Source organism: Saimiri boliviensis, chromosome 14 (genome assembly GCF_048565385.1).
Source record: "Saimiri boliviensis isolate mSaiBol1 chromosome 14, mSaiBol1.pri, whole genome shotgun sequence".
In the NCBI taxonomy this organism is placed as follows: Eukaryota; Metazoa; Chordata; class Mammalia; order Primates; family Cebidae; genus Saimiri; species Saimiri boliviensis.
The window spans coordinates 50,271,042-50,292,918 of NC_133462.1; the positions used below are offsets into that span (position 1 = coordinate 50,271,042).

General features: G+C 41.8%; 1 protein-coding gene across 9 annotated transcripts in view; it reads right to left on the minus strand.

Annotated features, from left to right (window-relative positions):
- The window catches only part of PPP1R12B (protein phosphatase 1 regulatory subunit 12B), a 256,766-nt gene extending 235,970 nt beyond the window's left edge, over window positions 1-20,796 (minus strand). For 3 of the 9 annotated variants that reach the window (XM_074385025.1, XM_074385023.1, XM_074385024.1), the window contains exon 1: window positions 20,347-20,795. In XM_074385025.1, the coding sequence (XP_074241126.1) occupies window positions 20,347-20,637 (291 nt within the window). In that variant the 5' untranslated portion in view covers window positions 20,638-20,795. Of the gene's footprint in view, window positions 1-229; window positions 331-20,346 lie in introns of all 9 variants that reach the window. The other 6 variants (XM_074385026.1, XM_074385027.1, XM_010348875.2 and 3 more) reach the window with 4 other exon arrangements.
- Window positions 20,797-21,877: the final 1,081 nt, after the last annotated feature.

Genomic DNA, 21,877 nt, shown 5'->3' on the forward strand with positions numbered 1-21,877 from the left:
CACATACTTTTAAATGACCAGATCTCCTGAGACAGCACTCACTATCCCTCCCCTGTTGACCTACACACTTCCCATCAGGCCCCACCTTCAACATTGGGGATTACGTCTCAACATGAGATTTGGGTGGGACAAATATCCAAACCATATTGGTTACATGGTTGTATACATTGTCAAAATCCATCAAACTGTAGATTTAAATTCTATGCATTTTACTATATGTAAAATTTACCTCAATTTTTAAAAATGAGAAGGTGAGGAAAGTTCATCTGAAATTTTTAGATACGATGGCCAGGAAGTGCTTCACTGCAAAGATGACATTTGAGTAAAGACCTGTAGAAAGTAAAAAAGCAAGCCATGTGTGTATCTGATGGAATAGCATTCCAGGCAGAAGGAAAAACAGATACGAGACCCTTAAGTATCTATTCCTAGCAACTAGAGTTTTTTAGAAACACGGAGGACACTAATGTGACTGAAATGGGTTGAACAAGGGAAAGACAAGTTCTGAGAGCTAAGGGGGGATCAGATCATACAGTGTCTGGTAGGTCACAGTAAGACTCATCAAAGATTTTTATCTTCATCTTAGTTTAAAAGAAAATTACCTAAATGCCTACTAAGAATAAGGCACTGTGTACAGACAGCTTACATAAAGCTTATGTAAGTAGCAAAACCAGAATTAGAAACTAAGTATGTCTGATTCCAAAGCTCATAATCTTAACCACTTTGTTTTACTAACTCAACATAATAATAGTCAATATTTACTAACTGCTTACTATCAATAAGGGCTTTATATCAGATTTTCCCAATCATTTATTGTTTTAAAATGGCTTATAAGTGTAATGTAAACATCTTCTGAAGGAAATTCTGTATTGTATTAAAAATTTTTTGCGACCAACTAAAAATCAAGACAGGTAAAGTTATATTTAATTCATATGGTTCTCTACATAAACTTTCTAATTATAATTTTGGTACAGAAAACTATGCACGTGACTCCACTATATGGAACCACTTACGTACCATAGTTTTGGTACATAAAACTATGCATATGGCACAGTACACTGACTCCATGAAATAGCTCCTTCTCTTGATCTTTCTGTTGAATCGTTTTAGTCTATATTTTTATTTTAGTCTACATTGTTTAACATCAATGAGGTTCTACGTTTTGCACACATATGTAAAAGATGTTTTCTATTTAATTTGCTCTAATCTCTCCACAATTTCTCTATGTATGTTTGTCATTAATAGTATTATAATAATCAACATCACCATTACTAATAAATACATCTGGTATTATTAGGCGTTCCTAAATAAAACAATTTTCAGGCCCGGTGTGGAGGCTCACGCCTATAATCTCAGCACTTTGGTAGGGCAAGGTGGGCAGATCATGAGGTCAGGAGATAGAGACCATCCTGGCTAACACGGTAAAACCCCGTCTCTCCTAAACACACAAAGATTAGCTGGATGTGGTGGCATGCGCCTGTAGTCCCAGCTACTCGGGAGGCTGAGGCAGAAGAATCACTTGAATCTGGGAGGCAGAGGTTGCAGTGAGCCAAGATCATGCCACTGCATTCCAGCCTGGTGACAGAATGAGACTCTGTCTCAAAAAAATAAACAAGCATAATTTTATAGTTTCTTGATTGTTACTTCTTAATCTATTGTTCAGATATTTTTCTTCTATTCCTCAATGTCTGATTTTTAATGCATTTTCTTATCATGACTGTATTAAGAGAACAGGATGGGGCTGGGTGCGGTGGCTCACGCCTGTAATCCCAGCAGTTTGGGAGGCCGAGGCGGGTGGATCACGAGGTCAAGAGATCAAGACCATCCTGGTCAACATGGTGAAACCCCGTCTCTACTAAAAATACAAAAAAAAAAATTAGCTGGGCATGGTGGTGCGTGCCTGTAATCCCAGCTACTCAGGAGGTGAGGCAGGAGAATTGCCTGAACCCAGGAGGCGGACGTTGCAGTGAGCCGAGATCGCGCCATTGCACTCCAGCCTGGGTAACAAGAGCAAAACTCCGTCTCAAAAAAAAAGTAAAAAGAAAAAACAAAACAGGATGGATTTTCGTTGTTGTTGTTGTTGTTGTTTAGACGGAGTCTCGCTCTCTTAGCCAGGCTGGAGTGCAGTGGTATGTTCTCGGCTCGCTGTTAACTTCCGCCTCCCAGTTCAAGCAATTCTCCCATCACAACCCTCCGAGTAGCTGAGATTACAGGTATGTGCCTGTAATGTTGGCTAATAATTGTGTTTTTGGTAGAAACGGAGTTTTGCCATGTTAGCCAGGCTGGTCTCAGACTCCTGATCTCAAGTGATCCGCCCGCCTCAGTCTGCCAAAGTGCTGGGATTACAGGCATGAGCCACCACACCCAGCCACAATGAATTTTTATATCAAATTGACAAATAGCCTCTAATTTACCAGGCATGTCACACAAATGTCATTTTCTGTGTACACTATGACATGAAGGAGGTAGGAAAGCAATGCTTTAGCTATTATTTCATACTGAGCAGGTACAGAATTCTGATAACATAAAAATCTCGTTAGCAATGGAATGCTAAAAGAAACTGACCTCTATAAAACTATGTCTCTAAGAGGTTTTTTGTTTTGTTTTGTTTTGAGACAGGGTCTTACTTTGTCACCTAGGCTGGAGTGTCGTGGTACAATCACAATTCACTGCAGCCCCAAACTCCCAGGCTCAGGTGATCCTTCCAGCTCAGCCTCCTGAGTAGCAGGGACTACAGGGATATGCTACCATTCCCAGGTAATTTTTGTATTTTTTGTAGAGATAGGGTTTTGCTATCTTGCCCAGGCTAGTCTTGAACTCCTGAGATCAAGCAATCCTTCTGCCTCAGCCTCCAAAAGTGCTGGTGAGCCAGGATTTCAGAAAACAAGCACAACCTAGGTAGAAGACTAAAAGCTTCTGAGTCAGACAGATCTGAGTTTAAATACCGCATGACCTGTGAGCCCTAGGTTAGGACAAATTACCTTCTCTGATTCTTCTTTCTCATCACTAAATGGAATAAACCACCTATTTAGTAGAGCTGTTGATGTAAATATAATGCTTAAAAAGCAAAGTGCATAGCAACACTTGGTATAAAGTGCACTCAGTAAACAGTATTTTTTTTTCTTTTTTAGAGACAGTTTCACTCTGTTACCCAGTCTGGGATGCAGTGGTGCAATCTTGGCCAACCACCAGGGCACAAGCAATTCTCCTGCCTCAGCCTCCTGAGTAGCCACAACTACGAGAGACAACACTTGACTTTTTTCAGACAAAAGATTTCCCTATGTCTAAAAATGCCCAGGCTGGTCTCAATTTCCTCACCTCAAAGTGATCCGCCCACCTTGGCATCCCAAGGTGCTGAAATTACAAGCAAGAGCCACTACACCTGGACACAGTACTTAGGATAATTGTAACACACCATGAGTTCAACTATGTTAAAATATTTGCAAAAACTAAGATAGCCTTAAAAAGAACAAAGAAAAAAACTTAAATGTTAGGGTGGTATCTGTACTAATTGTTTTTTGTTTTAAAGAATTTTGCTGGCCAGGCGCAGTGGCTCATGCCTATAATCCCAGCACTTTGGGAGGGTGAGATGGAAGGACTGCTTGAGCCCAGGAGTTGAAGACCTGCCTGGGCAACACAGTGAGACTTCATCTCTATAAAAAAAAAACTCAAAAAAATGAAGTGGGAGGAATGGAAGTCAAGGCTGTAGTGAGCCATGATTGTGCCACTGTACTCTCACCTGGGTGACAAGAGTAAGGCCCTGTAATGTTATCATGTTGCTTAGTAGTAGATATAGAGATGAGTAAGTCAAATGTAAAACCAATTCTTAATAGAATCAATAGATTAATTCTCTTGGAACACGAATAATTACCCCCGATGGTTCTATTACTTGTAAATTTTTAAAAGAGAAATACAACTATCTGGTATTATCCTTCTTCAAAAGAATTTAGAGCACATTGTACCTCTTCTCAAAGTACTAACAATTGGCAAATAACTACATTTCCATAGATAGAAAAAAACATCAAAGCAGATATTTGATAAATAGAACACTTCTTTTTTTTTTTTTTTTTTTTTTGAGATGGAGTCTCACTGTCACCCAGGCTGGAGTGAAGTGGCATGATCTCAGCTCACTGCAACCTCTGCCTCCTGGGTTTAAGCAATTCTCTGCCTCAGCCTCCTGAGTAGCTAGGATTACAGGCAACTGACACCAGGCCCAGCTAATTTTTGTATTTTTAGTAGAGACTAGGTTTCACCATCTTGGCCAGGCTGGTTTTAAAATCCTGACCTCGTGATCTACTTGCTTCAGCCTCCCAAAGTGCTGGGATTACAGGCGTGAACCACCATGCCCAGCCTTAGAATATTGCATTATATCTTATTTCTGTAACATGCTTAAGGTATTCCATTAGCTTTTTTCTAGGCCTCATATTTCTCATTTGTATTAATAAAATGGGCCAGGTACAGTGGCTCATACCTGTAATCCCAGCACTTAGGGAGGACAAGGCAGGCAGATCACTTGAGGAAAAAAGTTCAAGGTCTTGATTATCTTAAAATACACGAAGGTAAATGTGAAGTTAATGATCAATACCTTTTTCTCCACTTTTACTATGAACAGATTAATAATAAATAGAATCACCATGAAGTACAAAAATATAGACCAGAATATATCTTTAAATTGATGAGTTTGTCAGTAACCCTGGGATGCCTGAGAGCAAAGCACAGTTGCATGCCATCTCTGTATCCCAGTATACTACAATATCTGGCATCCAGGAAGTGCTCAATACAAATGTGCCCCCCAGATTAATAAGAGACCATTTGACTGTTAAAAGATTTAAACTACAGGCTGGGTGTGGTGGCTCACGCCTGCAATCCCAACACTTTGGGAGGCCAAGATGGGTGGATCACTTGAAGCCAGGAGTTCGAGATCAGCCTGACCAACATGGTAAACCCTGTCTCTACTAAAAATACAAAAATTAGCCGCGCATGGTGGCGCACCCCTGTAATCCCAGCTACTCAGGAGTCTGAGGCACGAGAATCGCCCCAGCCCAGGAGGCAGAGGTTGCAGTGAGCTGAGATGGTGCCACTGCATTCCAGCCTGGGTGACAGAGGGAAGCTCTGTCTCAAAATTAAATAAATAAGACATTCAAACTACAGAAGTGCATTATAGAGATGGGACAGAAAGAACACTTCTCTTAAGAAGAATGAAGATAAGCTTCTTGCAATAATTTAGGTAATAGCAGAAAAATTAAATTCATAATTTTTCAAAGTTATTTCCTTATAAAAAAAAAAAAAAAAAAAAAAAAACCTTGAGCCTTGATGATCCTGTCATGGACTGGCTATAGTACACACAGAGCTGAAGCAAGGCAAACAGTCTCCACTCTAAACTGAAAACTGGTGCCAGTCATAAATATGTTGCCTGCTTTAAAAAATATCTATTAAGGCTGGGCGCGGTGGCTCAAGCCTGTAATCCCAGCACTTTGGGAGGCCGAGGCGGGTGGATCATGAGGTCAAGAGATCGAGACCATCCCGGTCAACACAGTGAAACCCCGTCTCTACTAAAAATACAAAAAATTAGCTGGGCATGGTGGCGCGTGCCTGTAATCCCAGCTACTCAGGAGGCTGAGGCAGGAGAATTGCCTAAACCCAGGAGGCGGAGGTTGCAGTGAGCCGAGATCGTGCCATTGCACTCCAGCCTGGGCAACAGGAGCGGAACTCCGTCTCAAAAAAAAAATAAATAAATAAATAAATAAATAATCTATTAAGCACTTAGATTTCCAGCAGTCAAATTCTCCTAATACTAGCCCTCTATGGCAATTGTGAAGTATGAATAAATGGGGCTCCTCACTAGAGTGCTATAGGAACTCTCCAACAGGTGAAATGATTCTCAACAGATGGAGGGCAGCTTGATCATCCTTCAAAATTACTTTCCATTACCCCTAGTGATTTACAATGAGGTGAGTTATTCTTTTGACCTCATTTTTCATGCTATTTACTGTCAAGGAGGAACAATTTAAACATGGGGAGGAAAATCAATACAAGAGGCATAATTATAAAACAGTGAAGCTACATCCACAGGACCCAAACACAATCTGTTTTGGCATTTTAAAGTCACATTTCATAGCTAGCCCAAGCAAATTCTAAAAAATAAAAATCACTAACTAAAAAAAGAAACCTGGCAAAAATGTTGCCAAGTAGCAGAAAAAAAAGTAACCTGCCTCCCCTGAAAGGCCCACATATAAATAAAACAGTTCATAAAACTGTACATCTCACTGTGAAATTCACATTCAATTGGAAGGGCTAATTTCTCTTAGGCCTCAAAGAGCACAACAAAAGCCAGCCAGCCCAAATCTCCATACGAATGCCCTAATGTCACTTTCATTTTCTAAGACAAGCACCTCATTTTTCCACAGTGGACTACCCAAAACTAATGTAGCTAGAATGGACACTCTTCCTATCTTCTCCCTTATAAAGCAGGTCTCTTTATTCTCCTTATGCTGCCACGTTACTTTCTATTTCTTTAGTTTTCTTTGGAGCCTTCCCTTTGAAGTTCTCTTTCATAATGGACCTCAAGGGCTGGCAGTTTTGTCTTAGGGAACAAGAAACCATATTACTGAACCGGAATTCTGAAAAATACTTTAAAATAAGGGCAATGATATGGTTTGGATATTTTTCCCCTCCAAATTTCATGTTGAAATGTGATCCCCAATGTTGGGAATGTGGCCTGGTGGAAAATGTTTGAGTTACAGGGGCAGATCCCTCATGAATGGCTTGGTGTCCTCTCCATGGCAATGAGAGGTTCTTGCTCTGGTAATTCACATGAGAGCTGATTGTATAGCGTATGGTACCTCCCACCTCTCTCTCTTTTTCCTGCTCTATGTGATGCGCCTTCTCCCCGTTTGCCTTTTGCAATGATTTTAAGTTTCCCCAGGCCCTCACCAGGAGTAGATGCTGGCATCATGCTTCCTGTATAGCCTGCAGAAACTGTGAGCCAATTAAACCTCTTTTCTTTATAAATTATCCAGTCTCGGGTATTCCTTTATAGCAACAAAAACAGACTAATACAGGGAACTTCAGTTAAGAGTTAATGGTAAAGATATAAAATGACAGTAGAGAAAGTGTTTCTCCATTGCCAAGCACTGAAAATATTTACATATGGAGAGTATTATTAATTTAAACATTGGGCACCTTGTCAAGCCTTGCAACAGTCAATACACTCAACCTATGTTAACCATTTTTTTTTTTTTTTTTTTTTGAGACGGAGTTTCGCTCTTGTTACCCAGGCTGGAGTGCAATGGCGCGATATCGGCTCACCGCAACCTCCGCCTCCTGGGTTCAGGCAATTCTCCTGCCTCAGCCTCCTGAGTAGCTGGGATTACAGGCACGCGCCACCATGCCCAGCTAATTTTTTGTATTTTCAGTAGAGACGGGGTTTCACCATGTTGACCAGGTTGGTATTGATCTCTCGACCTCGTGATCCACCCGCCTCGGCCTCCCAAAGTGCTGGGATTACAGGCTTGAGCCACCGCACCCGGCCCTATGTTAACCATTTTATTCAAAATTTATTTTTATTTATTTTTTGAGACAGAGTTTCACTCTTGTTGTCCAGGCTGGAGTGCAATGGCGCAATCTCAGCTCACTGGAACCTCCATCTCCCGGGTCCAAACAATTCTCCTGCTTCCCAAATATCTGGAGTTATAGGTGCCTGTCACCATGCCCAGCTAATTTTTGTATTTTTAGTAGAGACAGGGTTTCACCATGTTGGCCAGGCTGGTCTTGAACAACAGATCTCAGCTGATCCATCCACTTGAGCCTCCCAAAGTGCTGTGATTACAGGTGTAAGCCACTGTGCCCGGCCAATTTAAGTTTTTTAAGCTGATCACTGGTAAACCAATTAGAAGCTCAACACAAGGATGTGATGATAATTTGAATAATTAACTAATTAATTAATAGAATTCAGGTCTAGTCAAGACTGGCTTGAAAGTTCAAAATTTTTGCAGACACTTAATGGCCACTAAATCAGAGAGAGAGAGATAACCTGACATTATTTGCCTCCTCATGGAAGTACATACCACCACTTATGATGTACTTCTACCAAAAAATTTGAACCTGATTCAGATCTAATCTTTAATTACAAGTTTATGGAAAAGACGTGGGTCAAAAGAACGTATTAATACCACAAGCAAGCAGTCAGAAAAGTCTAGGTTGTAAAGAAATTCTAAAGTACAAACAACCTAGTTTTTCAACAAATAAGGTAAGAGGAGAAAATGAGGAAGAAACCAAAGATTAAAATACATATTAATCAAAACAGATCTTATTTGAATCATGACTTGAATAAGCCAACTATTAAACACACACACACACCTGTGAACAATCAGGGAAATTTAAACACTATTAAAATATAATTTTAAGGAACAAGATTTTGACTTCTAGGTATACTAATGAAATTGTGAATTATTATTATTTTTTTAAAGAGACGGGGTCTTGCTATGTTGCCCGGGCTGGACTACAGTGGCTATTCACAGGCACGCTCCCACTACTGAGCAGCACAGGAGTTTTGACCTGCCCCACTTCCAACCTAGGCTGGTTCACCCCTCCTTAGGCAACCTGGTGGGCCCCCGCTCCCAGGAGGTCACCATATTGATGCCGAACTCAGTGTGGACACCCTCATAGCACACTACAGCCCAGAACTCCTGGATTCAAGCTATCCTCCAGCCTCAGCCTCCCAAGTAGCTGGGACTACAGGCACACACCACCACACCAAGCGAAACTGTGAATTATTATTATTATTATCATTTTTTTTTTTTTTTTGAGATGGAGTCTCGGTCTGTCAGCCAGGCGGGAGTCTAGTGGTGCAATCTCGGCTCAATGCAACCTCTGCCTCCCAGGTTCAAGCGATTCTCCTGCCTCAGCCTCCCAAGTAACTGGGATTATAGCCATGCACCACCTAGCCTGGCTCATTTTTTGTATTTTTAGTGAAGACAGGATTTCACCATGTTGGCCAGGTTGGTCTGGAACTCATGACATCAGGTGATCCACCCACCAGACTCCCCAAAGTGCTGGGATTACAGGCATGAACCACCATGCCCAGCTGGCTGATTGTTTTTATTTAAATTTCTACCTTTTAGAGATACATATTGAAATATTTACAAATAAAACATAAGCTGGGCACAGTGGCTCATGCCTGTAATCCCAACACTTTGGGAGGCTGAGGTGGGTAGATCACCTGAGGTCAGGAGTTTGAGACCAGCCTGGCCAAAATGTGAAACCTTGTTTCTACTAAAAATACAAAATTAGCCGGGCATGGTGGCACATCCCAGCTATTTGGGAGACAAAGACACACTGGGAGGCAGAGGTTGCAGTAGGCTGAGATCATGCCATTGCACTCCAGCCTGGCCAACAACAGTGAAACTCAGTCTAAAAAAAAAGCGGGGGGGTGGGGGGAGCAGTCGGGTTGGGCACAGTGGCTCACGCTTGTAATCCCAACACTTTGGAAGCCCAAGGCAGGTGGATCACGAGGTCAGGAGTTTGAGACTAGTCTGACCAACATGGTGAAATCCTGTCTCTACTAAAAATAAAAAAATAAAAAATAAAAAAAATAGCAGGGTGGTGCACACCTTTAATCCCAGCTACTCAGAAGGCTGAGGCAGGAGAATCACCTCAACCCAGGAGGTGGAGGTTGCAGTGAGCCGAGATCACGCCACTGTATTCCAGCCTGGGCAACACAGTGAGACTCTGTCTTAAGAAAAATATATATATATATGTGATGTCTAGGACTGGCTACAAAATAATCCAGTATACTTTAGATGAGTTTCTATAAATGAAGTGAGATTTGCCATAAGTTGATTACTTTTGAGAATTCATTATACCATTCTCTACTTTTTTATCTTCCATTTTGAAATATTTCATAATAAAAAGCTTTTAAGAAAAAAAGGGTCACTACACCAATAATTCATATAGAAAAGCCAGGGTTCATGCCAGATATATCATGAATATTTAGAGCATGGCACCATAAAATGCTTCCCAAAATTTGCATTAGATTAATATTCTAACAGATTATCATTGTGTTATAACATTTAAGCATACTAAATATAAAATATTTTCTAAATTTTTATAAAAACCTATTCCATAACTACAACGAAGTAGAATATTTCATTAAAAACCACATGCAAGTCAATTTCTAATACTGAAAACTAAAGCTTCAGTTTTCCTTTCTTTCTTTTTTTTTTTTTTTTTTGAGATGGGAGTCTTGCTCTGTTGCCCAGGCTGGCATGCAGTGGCATGATCTCGGCTCACTGTAACCTCTGCCTTTGGGGTTCAAGCGATTCTCCTGCCTCAGCCTCTCAAGTAGCTGATACTACAGGCGCATGCCACCACACCTGGCTAATTTTTTGTATGTTTAGTAGAGACAGGATTTCACCATGTTAGCCAGGATGGTCTTGATCTCCTAATCTCATGATCTGCCCCCCTTGGCCTCTCAAAGTGCTGGGATTACAGGTATGAGCCACCACACCTGCCCAAAGCTTCAGTTTTTCAACTGAATCACATAATGAAACAAACACTCTGCATGCCTGATAAAACTTTAAGCCCCCAAAATCTACTCAAACTGTTTACAATCTCAGATCAGAAGTTTAAGAAACAATTTTTTAAAATTACACTTCAAAAGCAGGAAAAACCCCAACATATTCACAGACAAAAACAACAACATCAACTAATTGGGCAAGCATTCAATTAGCAATCCAAATAAAGCTTTGGTCTTTGTCCTATATAGCATTCTGGGCCAAGATCTTAATCTGTATTTATTAATTACTATGTTGAACCATTAAAGATTTATCAGACATCCCAAACCTCCTTCTTTCACCATCTTAGAGAAGGTATCAATGTAATTCTCATCCATAAGCATAAAATAGTCTCAAATATTGATAAACATAGTATTCCCCTGACATCCCTCAAGAGCCAGAATGCTGGAACAGAAAATCACTATGTATCCAACTTCCTATTATAAGTGATAATAGTAACCAACTATTCTGGAGACCATTCCCAAAATTCAATTTAGTTTCTAAAGTGTATCTACTGCTAAGAAAAAGTAACAAAAAGCACAGAATCAGATAAACAGTAGACACTCTACTCTTTATTGGTACTAACCTCCCTATCACTATTCTCCCAAGGCTGCCTTCCAGTCAAAGTGCTAATGAGTGGGAAATGGGCCAAACTAGACTGAGAAGTAAAATAACTTAAACTAGAGAATCAGCCACCAGTAATAGGGACATAACCTTCTTGCCCCCACTGTCAGGTTTAATATCCTAAAATATTCTTAACTCACGAATAATGACACCACCTGAACTAGTCAGAAATCAGCTTTTAAAGTGTCTTATCATATATTTTGGGCCCCTCATTTAAATGACAATCATATTGATGGAAAATCTATATTTTTTATCCAAAAAGTCAACAGAAAGACAAGTTATCCTTAATACAAAAAAACTGCATATAACCTCCACAAAAGTCTTTAAAAATATCTCTACTGAAATTGCTCTTTCAAAGTTTAAATGATCAAATCCAACAGTCTTTTTACAGGCCTTCTCCTCAATTTCCTTTTACACCATTTACCATCCATTCCTTGAAATACCTCAATATCACTGTTTGTCGGTTCTCTCCGTATTAGTTTCCCATTGCTGCTGTACTAAATTACCATAAACTTAGTCACTTAAAACAACACAAATTTATTATCATAGCATTCTGGAGGTCAGAAGTCTGAACTCAGGGCCTGGCACAGTGGCTCACGCCTGTAAACCCAGCACTTTGGGAGGGCAGGGCGGGTGGATCACTTGAGGTCAAGAGTTTGAGACCAGCCTGGCCAACAAGGCAAAATCCCATCTCTACCAAAAATACAAATATTAGCTGATTGTGGTGGCAGGCGCCTATAATCCCAACTACTCAGGAGGCTGAGGCAGGAGAATCACTTGAAGCCAGGAGGCATCGGTTGCAGTGAGCCAAGATCACACCACTGCACTCTGGCCTGGGCGTCAAGAGCAAAACTCAGTCTCAAAAAAAAAAAAAAAAAAAAAAAAAAAAAAAAAAGTCTAAGTCTCATTGAGCTGAGTAGTCAAATTGCTGGCAGGCCTGGTTCCTTATGTGGAGGATCTGAGAGAAGAACCTACTTCCTTGCCTTTTTCAGCTTCTAGGGTCTACCTGCATTCCTTGGCTCACAGGCTCTTCCTGGAAATCTGCCAATCTCTTGCTTCCTTCATCATATCTCCTATTCTGATTCTGCTCTCTTGCCTCCCTCTTTTTATTTTTTATTTTATTTTTTTTAGAGATGGGGTGTCACCATGTTGGCCAGGCTGGTCTCGAACTCCTGACCTCAGGTGATCCACCCATCTCAGCCTCCCAAAGTGTTGGGATTACAGGCATGAGCCACTGCACCGGCCTTTCGCCTCCCTCTTAAATGAATGCTTATATTGGGCTCAGCTGGATAACCCAGGCTAATCTCCTTATCTCAAGATCCTTAAATTAATCACATCTGCACAGTCCCTTTTACCATGTAAGGTAACATATTTACATGTTCTGGGGATTAGAACTTAGACATCTGTGGGGCACCATTAGTCAACCCACCACATCCAATGGTTCTAACTTGAATTTCTGCATTCTCTGCCTACCAGCTACTTGTATTTTCTGTTCTTCTCTATATATTTTCTCCCCCTCCTCTTTCACTCATTACTTCAACTCTCACCTTCATGCTAAAATCAAGTGTCTTGTGTGTCGCAAATATGAGAAAACTGGAGCATAGAGAGGAAAGTGACTAGCTTTCAGTCACATAGATGTCAATAGGATATTTACTTATTTGTTTATTTGAGACAGTCTTGCTCTGTCACCAGGCTGGAGTGCAGTGGTGTGAACGCAGCTCATTACAGCTTCAACCTCCTAGGCTCAAGTGATCCTCCCACCTCAGCCTCCCATGTAACTGGGGCCACATGTATGCACCACCATACCTGGCTAATTTTTTTTTTCAGGGCTGGTGGGGAGTGGGTTGGAGAGATAGATTCTCACCACATTGCCAAGGCTGGTCTACTCCTGGTCTCTAGCAATCCTCCTACCTTGGCCTCCCAAAGTGCTGGGATTACACACATGAGCCACCATGCCCAGTGCCCACAGGAGATTTCTACATGTATGTCTTCAGAGTACCTCAGTCTAATCATTGACTGAATACTACTTTTACCTGAATAACACAATTCTTTCAGACTCACAAGCTAGAATTGTACTACACTTTTTTCTCATTTCCATTCACTCAGCTGGTACTCTCAACTCTGTCTCTCCATTCATTCAGAAATCCAAGCGATGCTTCAGAATCCCAAAATACTGCCTTGTTGGGTAGCGACCCTGCTCAAACCCACAAAAAGTCTCTACTAAGGAATCCATCAAGCCTCCTTAGCCAGATGTTTGATGTTCAGAGCCCTCTAGAATGTCACCCTCACTCTCCCTTATCTCTAACCCTTCAAACACATCCAGTATGATTTCCCAGTGTCCTCTGCCTACACAACACACTCAGTCCTATTAATTTGCCCATGCTGCTCTACCATCCTGGACTGCCTTCCTTTGTCCTTCCACTTAGAACAAATCCTTTCCAGGGTATTACAGAATTTAGAATGCTAAAAGTAATCATTTTTTAATCTGTCTCCAAATCTGACTGTTAGTTCCTTGAGGGCAGAAACTACACCACATATATACCCTAGTACAGGCTTACAATCTACCATTTAGACGTTCAATATTAGTTGTTAATTAAGAATCCAAGAAAACCTCTAAAGAGAAAAATATAGGACACATGTAAATAACGGCATATTATTCAAATATCAAAAACTTTACTCTAGGCCGGGCATGGTGGCTCGTTTGTTTAGAGACAGGGTCTTGCTCTGTCGTCCCCACTGGGATGCAGTGGCATGATCATGGCCCACTGCAGCCTCCAACTCCTGGACTCAAGCTATCCTCCTGCCTCAGCCTCCCAAGTAGCTGCAACTACAGATATGTACCACCGTGCCTGGCTAATTTTATTTTTTTGTAAAGACAGGTTTTGCTATGTTGTCCAGGCCGGTCTCAAACTCCTGAGATCAAATGATCCCCCTGCCTCAGCTTCCATCTCTTGTGATTATAGAGACAAAATAACTGATGAATGACTGTCATGGGCTGAGTGTGGAGGGACTGTCTACATAGGAGTACAAAAAATCTTGAGGGTAATGGTAACGTTCTACATCTTGATTATAGTGGTGGTTTCACAACTGTATGCATTTGTCAAAACTCATGGGATGCTATACTATAAAAAGTGAATTTTACTGTATATAAAGTATATCTTTATTTTAAAATGTGTAAAAAGAAAAAAATAAACAACTTAATTTTATTTCACCAAGAAAATAGGTCCAATGCCTTACCTTCGACAGAACGGCGCTTAATCCACATACATTGACAGGTTGCCTATTTCAAAATACTCACAGAGAAGAAGATTCTAAAAGTCCAAATGGTGATATACAGTTATTCTGCAGGAATTTAAGAACTGGGAAAAGGGCAGGCATGGTGGCTCCCACTTATAATTCGAGTACTTTGGGAGGCCAAGTGGGCAGAACTGTAGCCCAGGAGTTCAAGATCAGCCCTGGCAACATAGTGAGACCCCTGGTCTACAAAAAATTTTAAAAATTAGCTGGGTGTGATGGGGTGTGCCTGTAGTCTCATTTACTATGGAGGCTGAGGTGGGAGGATCACTTGAGCCTGAGAGTTTGAGGCTGCAGTGATCCATGGTCATACCACCACACTCCAGTCTGGGCAACAGAGAGAGACCCTATCACCAAAAAGAAAAGAAAAGAGGAAAAAGAAGAAGAAAGAAGTAGAAGAAGAAGAAAGAAGAAGAAGAAAGACGAAGAAGAAGAAGAAGAGGAGGAGGAGGAGGAGGAGGAGGAGGAAGAAGAAGAAGGAGAAGAAGAAGAATGGGAAACAAATTTGGTGGAACAAATGAAAGTCATTTTTATCTATACTTTCAAAAAGAACACACAAAGAGCTAAATTTCCTAACATGGCTTTGAGGTCCAATATGGTCTGATGCAACATATTAATTAATTTGAAGAGGTAAGCTACCAAAATGACTCAGGATAGATGACTATTCTAGATGGACTGTAATAAAAGAGCAAACAGGATTTTCTGAATCCTATGTTGCCATGGGTCCTGACACTAAGCAGAATTCATCAACATTGAGGGCAAGGCAAAAGTAACTTCACTGATGGAACTACGAGAGGAATGAGTAATAAACTCAGAATAAAAGAAAAGATTAAAAGCACAAGCTCTATTTTACCATATGTTAGCACACAAAATATACTATTTTATATTGAAATGAACACTTAGTCATCTTGGTCATCTTCTGTCTCAGTCTGAATATAAATTGCTCAGCCTATCCTCCTCCCCATACTTGTCCCTATGTCCATCTCTCTTCCTGAGAAATATGTGATTTTAGCCTCCCTGAGGCTACAGGGTCAGACTGAGGCAACTCCAGAATGACAAAGGCTTATTCAGCTACAAATTAAATTCTAGTCTGGGGTGACTCTAAGGGTCCAAATTTGGACCCTATACATTATAAAGCCAGTCTGAATTTCTTTCTTTTTTTAATTTTTTTGAGATGGAGTCTTGCTCTGATGCCCAGGCTGGAGTGCAGTGATATGATCTCTGCTCACTGCAGCCTCCACCGGGATTCTCCTGCCTCAGCCTCTCCGAGTAGCTGGGACTACAGGCTCATGCCACCACGCCCAGCTAATTTTTGTATTCTTAGAAGAGACGAGATTTCACTATGTTGGCCAGGCTGGTCTTGAACTCCTAACCTTGTGGTCTGCCCACCTCAGCCTCCCAAAGTGCTGGGATTACAGGTATGAGCCAGCATGCCTGGCCACCACTCTGAATTTCTGAATCAAGCGTGGAATTATTCTAATCTCCTTGGTAGCCCTCCAAATAAAGACTGATTAGACTGCACTAAGAAACAAGACCTATGGTGAGTGACATCCAGTATCCCTCACCACACTCAGCACAGATTTAAGAGTCAATATAATAAATAAGCATTCATTTTGATGAATCCTAGAAAAATCCCTTTTCTGGTCTGGCACAGTGGCTCATATCTGTAATTCCAGCAATTTGGGAGAGTGAGGCAGGCAGATCATGAGGGCAAGAAATCGAGACCATCCGGGTCAACATAGTAAAACCCCGTCTTTACTAAAATACAAAAATTAGCTGGACATAGTGGCGTGCGCCTGTAGTCCCAGCTACTTGGGAGGCTGAGGCAGAATTGCTTGAACCCAGGAGGTGGAGGATGCAGTGAGCGGAGATTGGCCACTGCACTCCAGCCTAGCAATAGAGCAAGACTCTGTCTCAAAAGAAAAATCTCTTTTCTGAAAGCAAGCACTTGCCTCTTACAACAACAATAATTTGGTGGATATAGTTTTTAAGCGCATGTATCTAGGCCTAGAGTACCTAAGATTATAAAGCTAAGGATACCAATATAGGTGCTAATAGTCAAACTTAATAAATAAATAAAAGTTTTAAAGTACTAGAGCACATAGAATTATTAACAGATATGCCTGGCCTTACAATGTGTATACGCAAATGAAACAGAAATTCCTTTGTGAGCAAACACGTGCTTTCAAGGGTTCTACAATCAGATTAATACCTTGTTCATTAAGGACTCTAGGACACCACGTGCATACACACCAAATCTTAATTTAGTCACGGAAATTTAGCCTGTATCAGTTTCCAAGGCTTTCACCAGAGTTGGTCTAACCTTTGAGATACTTCTTATCCCAGTCTAATTCAAGTATTATTAATAGGCTCCCCGGAGCTTGTTATCTTTGACTCAAGCACCTCGTGGTCTCAGCAAAGGCTGCCAAGAAAAAAGGTCTCTAAGTCAAAAGAAACATCAAGGCACCACAAGCTGCAATGCAAATTATCTACTGTGTCGCTGTAGGATGAGAAGAAAAATTGTCCCCCAGTATTATCTGGGGGCTTCTTCTAACAAGCCAAGACAATAATCCACAGTTGGTCAAGTGGCCATGGCCAAAGGAGAGAAAAGAAGCAATTATCCAGATAATTTATATCATGCTTGTATAAAAGATGGACATTTTAAATAAATAATTCAGATAATTGTACCACTCACTCTCCATTTCACAGAAGGTGAATCAGTTGTAGAGTAGGTGGTTCAGCTACCAACAGCTCCAGTCTCACATTTGAAAATAGGTTGGCCAGGCACGGTGGCTCATGCCTGTAATCCCAGCACTTCAGGAGGCAGATCATTTGAGGCCGGGAGTTTGAGACCAGCCTTGCCAACATGGCAAAACCACATCTCTACTGAAAATATAAAAAATAGCCAGGCATGGTGGTGGACACCTGTAGTCCCAGCTACTTGGGAGGCTGAGGCACAAGCAGTGCTTGAACTTGGGAAATGGAGGTTGCAGTGAGCCGAGATTATACCACCGTACTCCAGCCTGGGAGACAGAGTGAGACTCTGACTCGCAACAAAACAAAAGAAAACAAACAAACAAAACAAAACAAAAAACTTCTCAAAGTCATAACTCTTTGGAAACTGACTTGCAATGTTCTGAAACCAATAAAGGCCCACTGTCTTGATTCAAAGATAGTTTCTCAACAGAAGATCTTAAATCTTTAAGCAGCTTAATTCTTAGCTGAATTTGTCTAGGCTTGAGTATACCTGTTCAATTCAACTCGTCAGCCCTGTAAGTGGAAATGAATGCTTATATTGTGTTTACAGACGCTAAAAAAAAAAGTCTATAGCTGTCATCCCCTTCTTATTTCAAGAAATTACTAGGCCAGGCACGGTGGCTCACACCTGTAATCACAGCACTTTAGGAGGCTGAGGTGGGCAGATCACCTGAGGTCAGGATCACCTGAGGTCAGGATCACCTGAGGTCAGGATCACCTGAGGTCAGGAGTTGGTCAGAGCCTCGATAACACGGTGAAACCCCGTCTCTATTAAGAATACAAAAATTAGCTGAGTGTGGTAGCACACACCTACAATCCCAGCTACTCAGGAGCCTGAGGCAGGGGAATCACTTGAACCTGGGAGGCAGAGGTTGCAGTGAGCCGAGATCAGGCCACTGCACTTCAGCCTGGGGGACAGAGTAAGACTTCATCTCAAAAATAAATAAACAAACAAATAAATAAATAAATAAAAATATTACTGACTGTGAAGAGTATATAATTGAGAGATGTTGCACTTCACAATCTGGGGTGATAGTAAGAGAGAAGGAAAGGAACCAAGGTGGTTAGTCTTGAGAGAAGGTCTCAGAAAAATGGTTACCTGGTATGGAAAGGAGATCTACCACGAGTGATCTCAAAGAAGATGCTTTTCTCACAGTGATGTTAAAATGTACATGGTAAGAACCAAACTCAGCTAGCAGCGTCACCTTAAAAGAAACAAGGCTACAGAGTTACACTAAGAAAACCATGCTTTGATAGAAGAGTGATTCAAAAAAGGAACACATAGACTAGAAAGCTGGACTGTATTTCTTTATCCTCTATAAACCCATGAAATGATTTCTTCCAGAATCCAGATCTCGATCGCCTTTATATCCCAAATACATCTGAAAAATAAGAATTCAGCCGGTGCAGTGGCTCATGCCTGTAATCTCAGCACTTTGGGAGACCAAGGTGGGCGGATTGTCTGAGGTCGAGAGTTCAAGACCAGCCTAGCTAACATGGTGAAACCCTGTTTCTACTGAAATAACAAAAATTAGCGGGGAGTGGTGGCAGGCGCCTATAATCCTAGCTACTCAGGAAGCTGAGGCAGGAGAATCACTTGAACCAGGAAGTCAGAGGTTGCAGTGAGCCAAGATCGCGCCATTGTACTCCAGCCTGGGAAACAGAGTGAGACTCCATCCCAAAACATAAAAAGAAAATAATTCACCTACCCAAAGAGTTCAGAAATTGGAGGTTTAAAATTTAATGTGTTCTCTTAGATTTTATCTTATTTTACATTCAGCTCTTTATTAAGTGGGACATAAAGCTCTGGTGATTTAAATCTGAAAAAGCCATGCTTGTGGGCCACTTCTTTACTTTCTAACTTTGCACAAAGAATTTTCCTGAGCTTCAGTTTCCTCATCTGTAAAATGAGAATAACAACAGTACCTGCCACACCTGCTTCAAAGGATCACTAATTCAAACAGCAAAGCACTCTACAATTATTGGTTGCTACCTCAGGTGGTGAAATATTCTGAGCAGAAAAAAAAAGATGAATACAAAATAGGGTGAAAAAGTTTCTTCTACCTGAGAGAGAAGGGTTGCAAATATAGTGAGAAGTAACTTTAAGCTACTGGCTAAATATATTTAGGGAAGAGGTCTGACATAAAGTTATTACTTGGAAGTGGATTCTCATGCCAACACATCCACTTTGCACAGACGGCAGAAGAAGAAAAATAAGAAAGATTAAGAGTGGGTGTCCGGCTCTCAGCTCACCAAAATAACTGATGAACTTCCATTCGAGGAGAGAGGGTGTCGTTAGTCATGACAGTCAGTAGATAGGGAATACTGTTGCATTAGGTGACAGAAGTAAAGGTGTTACCAAGCACAGATCATCCACAATCCAGATAGTAAAGCTATGTATAGGGCATGGGATTTCCAGAGCCCTTTAGAAAAAATGAGGAATAGAAAGGCTATTCCATAAGTATCAAACAGAGGTAATTCAATAACTTAGTTCTCCACAGGAAGCTCTCAGGGAGGTAGCATTGCTGAGAAGAAAGTTAAAACACCTGTAACAACGAGGTCGGGGCGTTCTAGGAGCTATAGCTTAGAGGCGACACAAACTGTTTTGAAGTACTACAAATCAACAAAACAAGAGTGTAGTTTGAGATCTGATTGTCTTTACCCAGTAAAAGGCTTTCCTCTCTAAGTGATCTAAGATATTCTATAATGGGAACACACAAGAGAACTGAATTTTCTGAAAGGGCAACAGATGACAGACACTGTGCCTATGAATGACACGGTGTGCAAGCACGCCAACCAGACATAAGTGAAGATAACTCATCTACAGGGATAGAAGCAGGGACAAAATCATCGGTAACCATGACAACACAAGCAGGTGGAGGGAAATACAAACACTGACCAGGCAGCGGGGTGACACTATTCCTAAAGATAGAGACCCTGGGGTCGGAAAAAGACTTGGTTAGTGGAGGACGCTGGCCAAGATGAAACCGACTAGCCCAAAAGGGCAGTGTCCGTGCAGGAAGACTCGGTGGCAACACTGATACTCCCCACGAGACGGCTCGCAGGGTCAAGGGCTCATCTGCAGGAGACTGGACGCCTCTAAGACCGAGACGGGAGTTACCTGGTGCAGGGCTGTCAAGCCGTCCACGTTGACCGTGTTGATATCGGCACCTCTTGCCAGAAGCTTTTTCACCTCGTCGGTGTCCCCGCTAGAGCAGGCGGCCAGGAAGACAGCACCGTCTTCGAAGCGGACCCTGGGGCTCCCGCGCCTGGTCAGCGGCTGCCGCCCCGTGCCTCGTCGCTCCGCAGGCTCCTGCTCTGTCAGGGAGCCCCGCCAGCGCCGAAGCTGCTCTGCCCGCCGCATTCGCGCCGACTCTGCCCGCTTCCCTCCTATATGCTCCAGCTCCGCCATTGCTCCGGCCTCGGCAGCTGCTGCCGAAACTACCAACACTAAATTACTGTTGAGGCTCGGGTTGCCGCTGCCACCTCCCTCAGAGAGCTTCAGCCGGGAGCAGAGGGCGGAGACCCACGCGCCGCCATCTTTACTCCTCCCGCCACTAGCACCGCCCGCACGCTCCCTAGGCTTCAATACGCAGGCACTGCCCGAGCTCGGGTCATCACGGGACTTGTAGTAAGAGGCCTGCCCTAAGGGCACTTGATGGCGGTAAGGGAACTACAAATCCCTGGATGCATCAGAAAAGAGGCGAGGACCGGCGGCGCTCTCTTTAGCCACTGGACCCAGCGGGGTCACCTTTGCCCTAAAGCTGGAACTGTCTTCTGGACTGGCGTCAGCCTCTTCCTTTGGGCATTTTGGGAGTTGTAGTTTATTCTTGTTATGACTAGTAACTAATCTTAGCTCGCTAATTATCTCATCAATCCCTTCGAGTGGAAAAGGGGGCGGTAATTATGCCTATTTTCTGGAGGGGAGAACTAAACATTAAGTACCTAAACGACTGGAATCTAGGTCCTAGTTCTAATTCTAGAGTTTTATTAACGTGTATTAATCACAGTAAATGTGAATGTGCGTGGGGAGGAGGAGCATACATACACAGTATTACATGTTTTACATAAATACTGTCAGCATGAACACTTATTTTAGGCCCGGAAAAGATCTTGAAAATGATGCATTCAGAAGTAGTGAAAAGAGCTTAAGCTTTGAATTTAAATTGAATTCACAGCCGTAGACAAATTACTTGACTTCTCTGAGCCAGTTTTCTTATGTGTAAATAAGAATAATAATACCCTAAATAATATTATTTAGGGTAGTGGTGTGGATCAAATGAAATAATACATGCAAGGATGCCTAGTACTATCTTTGGCACATATTAGATCCCAATAAATAATTTCTCTAACTTCTCCCTCCTCCTCTTCTACTCTTTTCATATATCTTAAATTCCTACAAGACAGATGTCTTGTCTTCCATGATTTTTATTAAATTTCTTTTCTTTTGATATTGTCTAAGTCTCACTCAAGCCGAGTGCAATGGCACATCATGGCTCACTGCAGACTCAACCTCCTGAGCTCAAGTGATCCTCCCACCTCAGCCTCCTAAGTAGCTAGGACTACAGGTGCCCACCCCCACACCCATTATTTTTAAAATTTTTTTGTAGAGTCAGGGTCTCACCATGTTGCCCAGGCTGGTCTGGAACTCC